The sequence below is a fragment of the Alosa pseudoharengus genome, unplaced genomic scaffold, assembly GCF_046254945.1.
Source record: "Alosa pseudoharengus isolate Yale_2024_CS ecotype anadromous, Long Island Sound unplaced genomic scaffold, YU_APseudo_1.1 YU_APseudo_1.1_scf_15, whole genome shotgun sequence".
NCBI classification, from domain to species: Eukaryota; Metazoa; Chordata; class Actinopteri; order Clupeiformes; family Clupeidae; genus Alosa; species Alosa pseudoharengus.
The window spans coordinates 16589298-16601797 of record NW_027468620.1 but is presented as its reverse complement, the minus strand read 5'-3'; the positions used below and the strand labels follow the sequence as shown (position 1 = coordinate 16601797).

At 43.9% G+C, this 12500-nt stretch overlaps 1 protein-coding gene across 1 annotated transcript in view; it reads left to right on the top strand.

The window, feature by feature from the left end:
* Window positions 1–12500, top strand: part of cdh23 (cadherin-related 23) — a 243160-nt gene that overhangs the window by 119450 nt on the left and 111210 nt on the right. The window contains exons 10-11 of the mRNA XM_076285746.1: window positions 2542–2730; window positions 8063–8212. Coding sequence (XP_076141861.1) covers window positions 2542–2730; window positions 8063–8212 — 339 coding nt within the window. The remainder of the gene's footprint in view (window positions 1–2541; window positions 2731–8062; window positions 8213–12500) is intronic.

Genomic DNA, 12500 nt, shown 5'->3' with positions numbered 1-12500 from the left:
CTCATCTTATTTCCAGCTTCCATCGTGTTGATCATCTTGTGTCCTTTCTCATCTTATGAGAATCAAGCCTTACTCTCTCTTCCCCTCTTCCCCTCTTCCTCTTCAGCTCTGTATCTCTCTTACGGCTTCTCTTTAGTTTCAGGCTCATATCCCCCCCTCGGCTTGCCACTTTTTTTTTGCCACCTTTTTTTGCCGCACTTGAACACTCAACTGAAGTTGAGGCTTCATCCATTTCCATACACTGGCAAGAAGAAAGCAGCAATTAGAATGGTCATATCTAACCAGCCTCAGCTCATTAACATGCATCAATAAGAGAGTGGGGGGAGGAGCCATTGGAGAGTCAGAGACTGAGCTGTTTGTTGCCAGGTCGGTGACAGAGCTGGAATAACATATCATAGGCGTGAGCAGAGCGGAGCAGAGCAGGTGCCGGAAAATTCCGGAGTTCTCAGATCAAGCGTTTGTCTTTCATCTCACTCCTGTCCGCCATCCTCTCTCTCTCTCCGCTCCTCATCTCCTCTTCTCTTCTTCTCTCCTCTCCTCTTCTTTCTTGCTTTCACTCGTCATCTCTTGTCTGTCCTGTCTTTTCTTCATCCCTCGTGTTTGCTTCTTTTTATATCTCATTCTTCGCTTCTCTTGCATCAACACCACTTCACAGTAGGCTGTCTGTGAGTTGGTTTCCTTCCCGTCAAGATTAGACAAAGACTTAGAAGCTTGTTGTTTACTGTACATGGACACCTGTGAATGTCACACGCTCGTTGTTGTGAAACACATCGTAGTTTCTTATTCATAGCTTGTGTTTTTTTGCACATTGTTTTGTGTCTTGTTTCCAGTGTGCTAAATCACTCATAGTCACACCTGATTAAAAAAGAAAATCCAAGCGTTCACAAGTTTGTTTGTTTTTGCCAGAGCACACGATTTGGCTTCTGTGTGCTGTTTTCCTTAACTAGAGAGACACACACACGAGACAAATAAACTCGTTCAGTGTTTCTCAGACTACAGGCCACAGCACGCTGTACCAGAGCATACAGTAAGATGGAGTTAATCACACAAGAGTGGTCTCATGCAGCCATACTGTATGTATTTTAATGTAACAGTGGCCACAGATAATACTTCTAACTCTGTATATCTGAGTGTGTGTGTGTGTGTGTGTGTGTGTGTGTGTGTGTGTGTGTGTGTGTGTGTGTGTGTGTGTGTGTGTGTGAAAAAGTCCCCCTCTGCCAGCCCACTCCAGGTGCAATTTCTCCCCTTAATTGAAATCAATGATTACGACAAAAGTGTAGGAGAGCCACACACAGGCGAATGGAAGAAAGGAAAATTTCCAAAAACATATTCATAAGATATAGATTTTCTTCCTTTTCCTTTTTCGCCCTTTCTCTCTTACTCTCTCTGTATCCCTCCCTCCTTCCCCAGCTCTTACTCTAGAACCCCACCTCACCCCGCTCTTTAGCGATGCTATTGATTTGGAGTGCCAAAGTAATAAAACAAATTTTTCAACTTCACAAAGCTTAGATAGTGTGCACTACTTGGAGGTGGAGGTCAGTGCAATGGGACGACGTGTGTGTGCGTGTGTGTGTGTGTGTGTGTGGGAGAGAGAGAGAGAGAGAGTGCACGTGTGTGTGTGAGCTTGTGTGTGTCTGTGAGTGAGTGAGTGAGTGAGTGAAGCGTTGTGAAAAATGGGGCGGAGGGAGAGGTTAAGAGGCAAACCGATGCAATCCCATGATTATCGAAGGGCTGTTGGCACTGCCGAAACCGCTCCTCCAATTCCACTTGTCATCATCCCATCAATAAAGACACCACCCTCATCTCTCTCTTTAAGTCCTGCATCTCTACAGCCACTTCAAGGGAAGAAAGAACGATTGAGAGAGAGAGAAAGAGAGAGAGAGAGAGAGAGAGAGCAGGGAGGGAATGAGGCATTGAAAAAGAGGCAATGTAATTGTGTCTCCCACAATAGGATTCTTTCTTCTTAAATGGCGTGGCGTGTGCTCAGCGTGCCCTGGCCCCAACTTGCCCCCCACTTTAGAGTGTGTTTTTATGATTGCTTTGTGTGCCCTTGATCCAATAATGAAAGGCCTGCAAATAGAGGGAGGAGATTGAGAGCTGACCGTCGGGCACGTTCCATCTGACAGGCGCTGTGCTCCTTTGGTCTCTCCCTCGCACTCCTCGCGGTCCCACTGCAGAGTCACGGAGCTGGTGACCTCTCTGCACTGCACTACACTGCACTGCAGGACAGGGCTGGAGACAGCAGGGGTGGGGGATTTGGGGTTTTGCTTTCAAATTTAGTTTTCAACTGTTCTAACTTTGATTATTGTTGTTTTACAGTTATATACAGTGTACCTGAGTTTTCATACTCCATCAGTGTTTAGAGGAATGCTTTTGAAGAAAATGCAACTTGTTAAGATGTTTCTGTGATTTGTTTTTACTTACTATTTTGTTCACTAATCAAGATTTGTACAAATTGTTAACATTTTGTGAACTTTTACATTTATTTCCATGCACACACATGTACCGGTATACACACACTGACTATCCCTTCTGTGGCAGGCAACAGAGCTGAACGATGACCGGACCCCATCAGACGCCACGGTGATGACCACCTTCACTATCCTCCTGATCGACAAGAATGACAATGCGCCCAAGTTCAACAGCTCAGAGTACCGCGTACGCATTACCGAGCTGGCCCAGGTGGGCTTCGCCCTGCCCCTCTTCATCCAGGTTGAGGACAAGGACGAGGTGAGGACACACAGGGGTCTGTGTGTGTGTGTGTGCGTGCGTGCGTGCGTGCGTGTATGTGTATATGTCAGGTTCCATTACCTACAACTCACACACACACACACCCTCACATAATTGAGTACACAGTCAGCATCCCATGTGGGACAGAAAAGGACACTTTCTCTCCATTACCTCACACATACGCACACACACCCAAGTCGACAGACACTGCCACACACTTACGCCCTCACCTGCTCACTCATTCGCTCGCCAGCTCCCACACTCCCCCACATTCAGCTTGACTACAATTTAATTTGCTTTGGAGGAGATGGGATAGAGCATCAAATTATACCTAACGAGGAAAATCAATCACCCCTGGAGCAGATAAGCCGAGAGCTAGTCAACTCTGATTGATTCCAACACAGTGGCCGCCAGCGTGCTATTTGACAGATAACCGCCAGACGAGAGAATGGAGAGAGGGACAGAGAGAGAGAGAGAGAGAGAGAGGGAATGAGGGAGAGAGGGAAGGAGGGAGAGGGAAGAGAAAGAAGACTGAGTTGAAGTGAAAGAAGCATAACTAATGAAGGAGGGAGCAGGGAAGGGGAGGAAAGAGACAGAGAGAGAGAGAGAGGAAGTGGAGAGGGATGGAGGGAATGACAGAGAGGAGCAGAGGGGAGGAAGAGAAAGTTCCAACTGCAGCTCTAATCACTCGCATGTGTTAATGTGTTTGCTTCTGTCGGCATGGCGATGCGGAGAGGGTGTGGTGAAGGGGAGCCTTTACGCTATGTGCTGTGGGAGCAGGACGGGTGATAAGGGAGGGTGTGTGTGTGTGTGTGTGTGTGTGTGTGTGTGTGTGTGTTCGTGCATGTGTGTGTGTGTGTGTGTGTGTGTGTGTGTGTGTGTGTGTGTGTGTGTGTGTGTGTGTGTGTGTGCGCGTGTGTGTGTGTGTTCGTGCATGCGTGTGTGTGTGTGTGTGTGTGTGTGTGTGTGTGTGTGTGTCTGCGCTTGCCCACTGAGAAGTTTTAATTTCTCTGCAGCAGTACATAGTGCTGGGATTTCATGTTCTTCTTCATGTTGTAATTTCTTTCATTGTCTCTCTACTTTTGATTGTCCCCTCCCTCTCTCTCTCTCTCTGTCCCTCTCTCTCTCTCTCTGTCCCTCTCTCTCCCCCTTCTCTCTCTCTCACTCTCTCTCTCTCACTCTCTCTCCCGCCCCCCCCCTCTCTCTCTCTCTGTGTGTTCCACGGCAATGTCATTCATGAAAGTATGTAGCAGCACACAGTTAGTCAATGATTCTATTTGTCCCTATCCTCACGTGAGATGCAGTGCTTCGATTTTGGAATGTGTGTTGTCTGATGCGATACAGCACACATTTTTATCTGAAATTAGGTGCAGCTTTGCACTGACATTGCCTGTGTTGTTGGAATACACCTATTGACTTGTGGCAGGACAGCGCGGGCCACTAAGTGGGGTATTTTGAGGAGACTTCAGCAGCATTTTTTTTTCCGTCTAAACAGGCCTGGGCAAGTCTCTAGAGCCCATCACTGGGTTGGATTTACACAGATCTGGGGTCAGTCTGAGGAGGGTGCTGCTGATGCTTCACCCCCTGAACTGAAGATTTTACCCTGAGAGTAAAACTCTCTTTTCTCTCTCTCTCTCTCTCTCTCTCTCTCTCTCTCTCTCTCTCTCTCTCTCTCTCTCTCTCTCTCTCTCTGTCTCTTTGTTTCTTTGTCTCTCTCTTTCTCTCCCCCCTCTTTCTCACTCTCACTCTCTTTCTCTCTCTCTTTTTCAAACACACACTCACACATACACGGGTCAGAGTCTTTACATTTCTACACATTGCACATTACACACACACACACACACACACACACACACACACACACACACACACACACACACACACAGAAATGTTCATAAAAAGAGCTTATTACCTGAATACCTGCTCTCTCTTTCCTTTTCTCTCTCTTTATCTCTTCTCCACCCTTTGCGAAAAAGTCTATGGCAAGGCATGTGTGTGTCTGCCAGCGTGTGTGTTAGTGTTTGTGACAGGGAGGCTTCAACTCTGAGCCGCAGGAGGCTGCAAATGGGTGGGCAATTATGTGTGTGGACAGTTGGCGGTGACACAACCGCATGCTGAATGGCCTCTTAAGAGGCGCTGCTGCCACATGGCAGACAAACACACACGCAATAATTGTTGTCGTACTCTGCAGCTGTAGTAGCTTGCATCGATCCAGGTCATCATTCCTCACGTTGAACTCTGTGGTATTGTGATCGGCCAGTTGAGAAGGAGAGGGATGGGTGTGTGCCGGCCTGCTTTATTAGGAACACCTTTTCAACTGCTCGTTAATGCAAATCTTTAATCAGCCAATAAAATGGCAGCAACTTAATGCATTTAGGCATGAAGACATGGCTGAGATGTTCTGGTGAAATTCAAACCAAGCATCGGAATGGGAAAGAAAGGTGATTTTTGGGATGTCAGACGGGCTGGAGTATTTCAGAAACTGTTGATCCACTGGGATTTTTCACGCACAACCATCTCTAGTGTTTACAGGAATGGTCCGAAAAAGAGAAGATACATGTATCAAGTAAACAGCCCTTCTCTGGGAGAAAATGCCTTGTGAATGCCAGAGGTCAGACGCGAATGGCCACACTGGTTCGAGCTGATCAAAATGCAACAGTAACTCAAATAACCACTTGTTGAAACAGAGCTATGCAGAAGAGCATCTCTGAATGCACAACATGTCGGACCATGAAGCAGATTTGCTACAGTAATAGCAACACCACACTGAGTGCCCCTCCTGTCAGCTAAGAACAGAACGTTGAGGCTATATTTCGTATGGACTCACCAAAATAGGAAAATATTGAGTTTGGAAAACTGTTGTAAGGTCTGATGCGTCTACGGCATTCGTATGGTAGGGTCAAAATTGGCGTGAACAACCTGAAAGCATTGATCCATCCTTGATCCATCCAGCCGATCCATCCATTGATCTATACAGCCGTGGTCTACTGGTTAGCGCTTCAGACTTGTAACCAGAGGGTTGCCGGTTCGAACCTCGACCAGTAGGAGCGGCTGAAGTGCCCTTGAGCAAGGCACCTAACCCCTCACTGCTCCCCGAGCGCCGCTGTAGCAGGCAGCTCACTGCGTCGGGATTAGTGTGTGCTTCACCTCACTGTGTGTTCACTGTGTGCTAAGTGTGTTTCACTAATTCACGGATTGGGATAAATGCAGAGACCAGATTTCCCTCACGGGAGCAAAAGAGTATATATACTATACTTTATATCCTGTAGCAGCGAATCAGGCTGGTGGTGCTGGTGTTGGTGATATGGTGGGAGATATTTTCATGGCCCACTATTAGACACAGCCAACTGAGTATTTCTAGTGACCGTGGCTATCCCTTTATTACCACAATGTACCCACCTTTTCATGGTTACCATGTCACAAAGCCTGAATCATCTCAAATTGGTTTATTCAGCATAACAATGAGTTCACTGTACTCAAATGGCCTCCACAATCACCAGATCTCAATCCAATAGAGCACCTTTGGGATGTGGTGCAACAGGAGATTCGCATCATGGATGTGCAGCCGAAAAATCTGCAGCAACTAGTGTGATGCTATGTGAATATGGACCAAAATCTCTGAGGAAGAAGGGGGTCTGAAGACAAAGGGGGGTCCACCTAGTACTAGCAAGGTGTACCTAATAAAGTGGCTGGTGAATATATATATTATATATATATATATATATATATATATATATATATAGAGAGAGAGAGAGAGAGAGAGAGAGAGAGAAAGAGAGAGAAAGAGGAATAAGGAAGCAGAAAGCAAAAGTAGACCGTTGAAGACAGGGTACTTTTGGGTACGTGTGTGAATGATTGTGTGTTTGTGTGTCAGTGTTTATTTCTAGTGTGAGAGAAGCATACGTTTTGACGTTTGTTTCATCTGAACTGACAGCTTGCTGAAGCCATCCTTGTGCTAGTAGACAGTGGTTCTGCTTCAGCTGTGAGCACGGAGGGGTGTGGTGAACCTGCCAGGGTGGTCTGTGTGTACAAATTAGACCTGCAACGAGACATACTGTATGGATGCAAATAGTGGAGTTCAAAGTGTTACTCACAACAGGAGCAGCCCGATAGATTTGTCATGTTTTATTTATTTATTATGGGGGTTATATATATATATATCAATAACATAACCCCCATAATAAATATATATATAATAGCTATAATAACTAATAGCTAATAACTAATTAGCAATAGCTAATAGCTTGCAGGCACTGGCAGACTGAGTGATATATGTGTGGAGATAAGACATCTCACTGCAGTGTTCCAGTGTGCCACCGCCAAGACTTGTTGAGTCAACGACAGGTGGGAATATTGAACGTGTCTTTAATTTCCCATTCTTCCGGCCAATCAGTTTAATTTCCCATTCATCAGAGAGCATATCACACTGGGTAGTCTGCTGGGAAAGAGAGAGTGTTTGTAAGAGACACAATGGGGATGACGATTACAGTGTAGATTAACCCAGGTTTGTTCATCTCTCACTCTCCCTCTCTCTCTCTCTCTCCTTCTCTCTCTGTGTATATGTATGTGTATGTCTGTGTGTCTGTGAGTACTGTCTTTCATCTTTTTTTGATCTTTTGCCTTTTTCATTCTCTCTCACTCACATTCGATTTTGTCATTTTCCTGTTTTTTCATTCTGTCTCATTCAAATGAAAAAAAGAGAGATAGAGCAAACACTCGAGGTTAAATGTTTATTGAACTCCGAAACAATTTTCTTGTGGCCGGATCAATCACAGGCATTGTGGCGCTGAGTGGCTTGTGCTGTCAAATAGATTCCAGCAGATTAGCGCTCACTGAAGAGCCTCATCATCTTCCCCTCGCCGCGTGGCCAACAGCTCATTTCGCCGGGGCGTGTTCACGCTGCAAGCTCATCCGCCACCGCTCGGCTCGAACGCGCCCCACACAGTCCCTCTGCATTGCAGACAGGACAGATAACAACAGGCCGCACATGCACTGACTGACACGGGAAGACAGAGCGCAGAGTACAGACAAAAGAAGTAGGGAGGAGTATGTGGAAGAGGGAGAGGTGACAGTAATGAGGGGTCAGTGTCAGTTTGTGCCAGTCTTTGTCTAGGTTCTGTCATTCATGTTGAAGCCTGCCCTGAGTTTCATACAACTAATCCGCAGTCTGCACCTCCGCAAGTTCCACCGGTTGAGCAGGAGTCAGGACACTGTGCTCTGGTGTGCCTCGGTTCATCTACTACTGGGTGGGGATTAGGTAATGTGTACTTGTATGACTTTGTTTCTCAGTGCTTCTCTCTTCTCCATGTTTCCCTGTGTTTCTCACCCATAGGGAGTGAACAGCATGTTTCAGGTGTTTCTGACGGGGAATAACTCGGATCACTTCACCATCTCCCCGACCTCAGTGCAGGGCCGAGCCGACATCCGAGTGCGCGTGGCCATCCCACTGGACTTTGAGACCATCAGGACCTACAGCTTCTCTGTGAGTTACCACAGTGTAAACAGCACCATAGAGCTCCCATAGTGGGTGAAACAGCCCCTAGAGTCTGGTACTGTGTACCACTAAAAGGTCCAATGGTCAAACGCAGTTCTGGAAGGAAAAAACAAGGCTGTCATAGAGGGATAACTATCAGAATTTACAGAAAAAAGCAACTATTTATTGAGTAATAATGCAGTGAATAATGATATGCTCATATATTAAATGCTAAAAGTCTCCAGTCAATCATTAACATTAAAGCAGTTTCGGTCTATTACTACAGAATTAACTCACTAAAAAGAATGCAAAACCCTAGAAAAAATGCCAGCATTTCAGTTGCCACAGACAAAAGCTAAAATGCTAAATGGTGTCTTGGCAGTAATATAATTGGCAATGTTTACCCTGTCTTTTTGACATTACCACAATCGTGCTCTGTCCAAGAATATAATTTTAGTGCATGTCCTGAATGGCTAACACGACATTATACCATCAAAATTAATTTGGAGATGATACAATAACTAGCTATGTTTAAAAAAACGTATCTTAAAAATACATTTTTGAACAGTGTTGGCTTAAGGAAGTCAGTTATTTGAAGCCACTTATTCATTATTCACACATTTATTATGTTGTTACGTGTTATTTGGATGAGAGCCTCTGGAGTGCATTACGGGGTGAGTAAAAGTAGGATTAATACTCTACATAAAACAGAATAATTATAGCACTAAGATTTTAAAATCCCAGGTCTTTATGGGATACCAACCAGGAACTCAGGAGGTGGAGCTGCCAGGAGCTCATCAAAGGGGGTTCCTGATTCAAGTCTGGTCCTCCCAGCCTTATGTTCAGGTGTCCTTTTAGGACATACTGGGCATACACATGTTATGTACATATCTGCATGGACTCATAAGTATGTTCCTAAAGGCACAGTTCTTATACAGTGCAACCGGAAAGTTTTCAAGTTTTCCACATTTTGTTATGTTTCAGACTCATCTTTAAATGCATTCAATACTTTTTTTTCTCATCTATCTACACACAATACTCCAATACTTCACAAAAAAGCAGGTGTTTGGAGTGTTTTGTAAATTCATAAAAAATGAAAGACTGAAATATCACGTTTACATAAGTATTCAGACCCTTTGTTATGACGTTTGCAATTGAGCTCTGGTGCATGCTACTTCTATCATTGGTCCTTAGAGCAACACCAAAGAGTTTTTTGTACCTTAAAATAATGTTTCCAAAATTGTTTCCGTGGTTCATCAACTCGTAACTGGGTGAACGGCACTTCTGCATTCGCTTCGCGGCCCATCTGTAAGGCCCGTCTTTTGCCCAAACCATATGCATTTCTAAAGAATGCCTTTTTGCATTCAATTTACATGTGTGGATGCCTGTGTTTGATCTGTATTGTCTTAGCTGGCCATGGCCAAAGATCCCCAACACCCGCTTATGCATAAAGAGATAACTCAGGCCTACTTGATGTCCTTTGGTGAGATAGGCCAACCTCATTATCATACAGTATTGCTCTGTAAATATGTGTTGTGAATAATACATTCATGTTTGGTCTTGAATTAATACTTGTAATGTGGGCAACAGTCTGATTATGGTTTTGGTACAATTGAATGTATCTGTGCATAGTTCTAGATTAAGAATTAAACTGTAGCATAAAGTTATGATATCCACCTGGGCCACACCCATCCACCTCAGACAACAAAGGCTCTGATGAGTCGGGGGTGGCCCAAGTGAATGATAAAAGTGGAGGCTCTGGTCCTCCAGGGCTCTTCTGTTCTCTGCGCTTCTCGGCTCTTCTCTTCTCTTCTCTGCTTCTGTCTTCTTTCCCCTCTTGGGGCTTCTTTTCCCATCTTCTCCTCTTTTCCATCTTGGACCTCTTCTCTAGGTCTCTCTCTTTTCCCCCTTTCTCTCTCTCCCTCTTTTTCTCTCCCCCTTTCCTATCTCTGGGTTTGTATTGTTTTATCTGGTGTATCAGTTATCTCTAACTTGTCAAGTTTACCTCTGTGAAAAAGTTTCCTTTGTTACCATTTGCTACTTTGTTACAGTAGACCATGTGAGTTTACTTGTACATTCAACTGAAGTGATATGGGTTACATTTACCTTTAAGACTTAATGCCTATTAAATTGTAAATTGTTAATTTGCCTACCAATCGGATAACTTCAATTCTCGTAGTGTGCCATGCCATTCTCCTCCATAGCTGATAAGATAGTTACTTGGTAATTGATTGGTGATACAAATTATTGATAAAATGGAGTCAGATCAACGAGTATGTAATAACATCATTGCCATTTAACTCTTCACCCTACTTGTCCACACAAGCTCCTTTAAGTGATGATATAGCTCGACGTCTATATGTTTCTGAAGGCTATATATATATATATCATTTTATGAGCGTTTTCTTACAGCCCTCTATCGGCTATAACCGCACTATGTAAGTTTGCCAGATCGGGTAACGGATTTGTAGTTCGATGGAATGAGACATAAGAAACTACACATTTGACTTGCATGATGTCACAATACATCGTACTTTCATAAAATCATGCAACATATTCTACCTTGTCTATGGACATCGTTATTTGCAAAGCCGTTGCTGGATAAACAAATGGTGTGCGTGCGACAGAGGAAAAGTTCTTTGGTGCTGCTTCAAGATGCTTCTACAACTTGATTGGAGTCCACCTGTGCCTAAATGAATTCATTGGATATTATTAGGAGAGGCACACCTCTGTCCATGTAAGGTCTAAAAAACCATGCCAAGAGGTCGAGAGAATTGTCTGTAGACCTACAAGACAGTATTGTGTAAAGACACAGATCAGGAGAAGTGTACAAGAACATTTCAGCAGCATTGAAAGTGCCCAAGATTATGGTAGCCACCATTATTCTCAAATGGAACAGTTTGGAACAACCAACATTCTTCCTAGATCTGGCCGCTTAGCCAAACAATAAGGATGGCCTTGGTCAAACAGGTAACCAAGGACCCAATGGTCACTATGAATGAGATTCAGAGTTCCTTTGTGAAGATGAGAGAAGTGTACAGAAGGACAACTATCAGTGCAGCATTCCACCAATCAGGCCTTTACTGTGCCTACAGATGTTTAGTCTAGAGGAATACGCTTGGATTCAGGGGAAAATTGGGTGGGGAGAATGTCTCTGATTTCCAAAGCTTTTTTCAATAGCCAATCGCGGAGGTGGCAGAACTTGAGAGTAGTAGGTGTTCTATGAAAAAAACGCTGACAGCGGACTAACAACCAAAACGATGGCGTTTAGTTTGCCTTTGTAGCCATCTCTGGTTAGCCTTTGCTTAGGCAAATTAGACATAACTTCTGCAGAGATTTATTTATTTTATTTCTATTTATTGTATTCTTATGAAAATCTACTGACATGTATGTGTTCAGATTTATTGTATAACTGCTTTGGCAATATGAGTGAGCTTGTCATGCCTTTAAAGCATTCTTGAATTGAATAGATAACAATGTGTGGAACACATGCCATGTTCATTTTGTACAGAACAGAAGCAAAAAAAAGTTCTACCCAGTTTGTCCACTGGCCTCCCGATGTGAGCTTTGTGTTGCATTGCCTGAGGTGTGTTAAACCTGCAGCTTGTTTTCATTGACAAACGACTCAGAACATCTCTGTTAATGCCCATGGAAAGAAACTCATTTAGTTATCTGCTTCTACAATCTCTCTCTCTCTCTCTCCCTCTCTCTATCTCTCACTCGCTCTCTCTTTCTTTCTCCCACATGGACCCTCACCTGAATACTAGATTGTGTTCCTTTTGTAGGGATCCCACCTTTATTTATTCTGATTTATTTTTTTATTTGCGTCTTGATTTTTTTTTCACCTGGTTTTAAAATGCCTCATTCTAATTCCGAAATGATTCTACTGAAATTGGAAAGGGACTCCATGAAGGCCCAGTGGATAAATTGTGTCTTTCGGCTGGATATGGTTGTATGTGAGTCGTGCGGTTTTCGTTAGCAAGGTACAACAGTCTTTTAGTGTTGTTTTGGTGTTATGCAGTAAAATAATTAGGTCCAAGCAGAATGTAAATTAAGAAAGTGTTTTTGATTCAATTCGGGGCAGGATCTTATTGAAGTGTGTCTATGAAAATTAGTATTGATTTTTTTGTGGCAGCAGAGAAGAAAAAGAAACATAACTCTCGCAAGGACAATTTAAGGCACTCAGGTCTGACGTTAATGTCTGTTCTTGTTGTTTTTGTCTGGCATTAACTGTGTATCAAACACTCTCCTGTTTGACCCTTAACCACCTCTCTCCCTCTTACTCTCTCACTTCCTC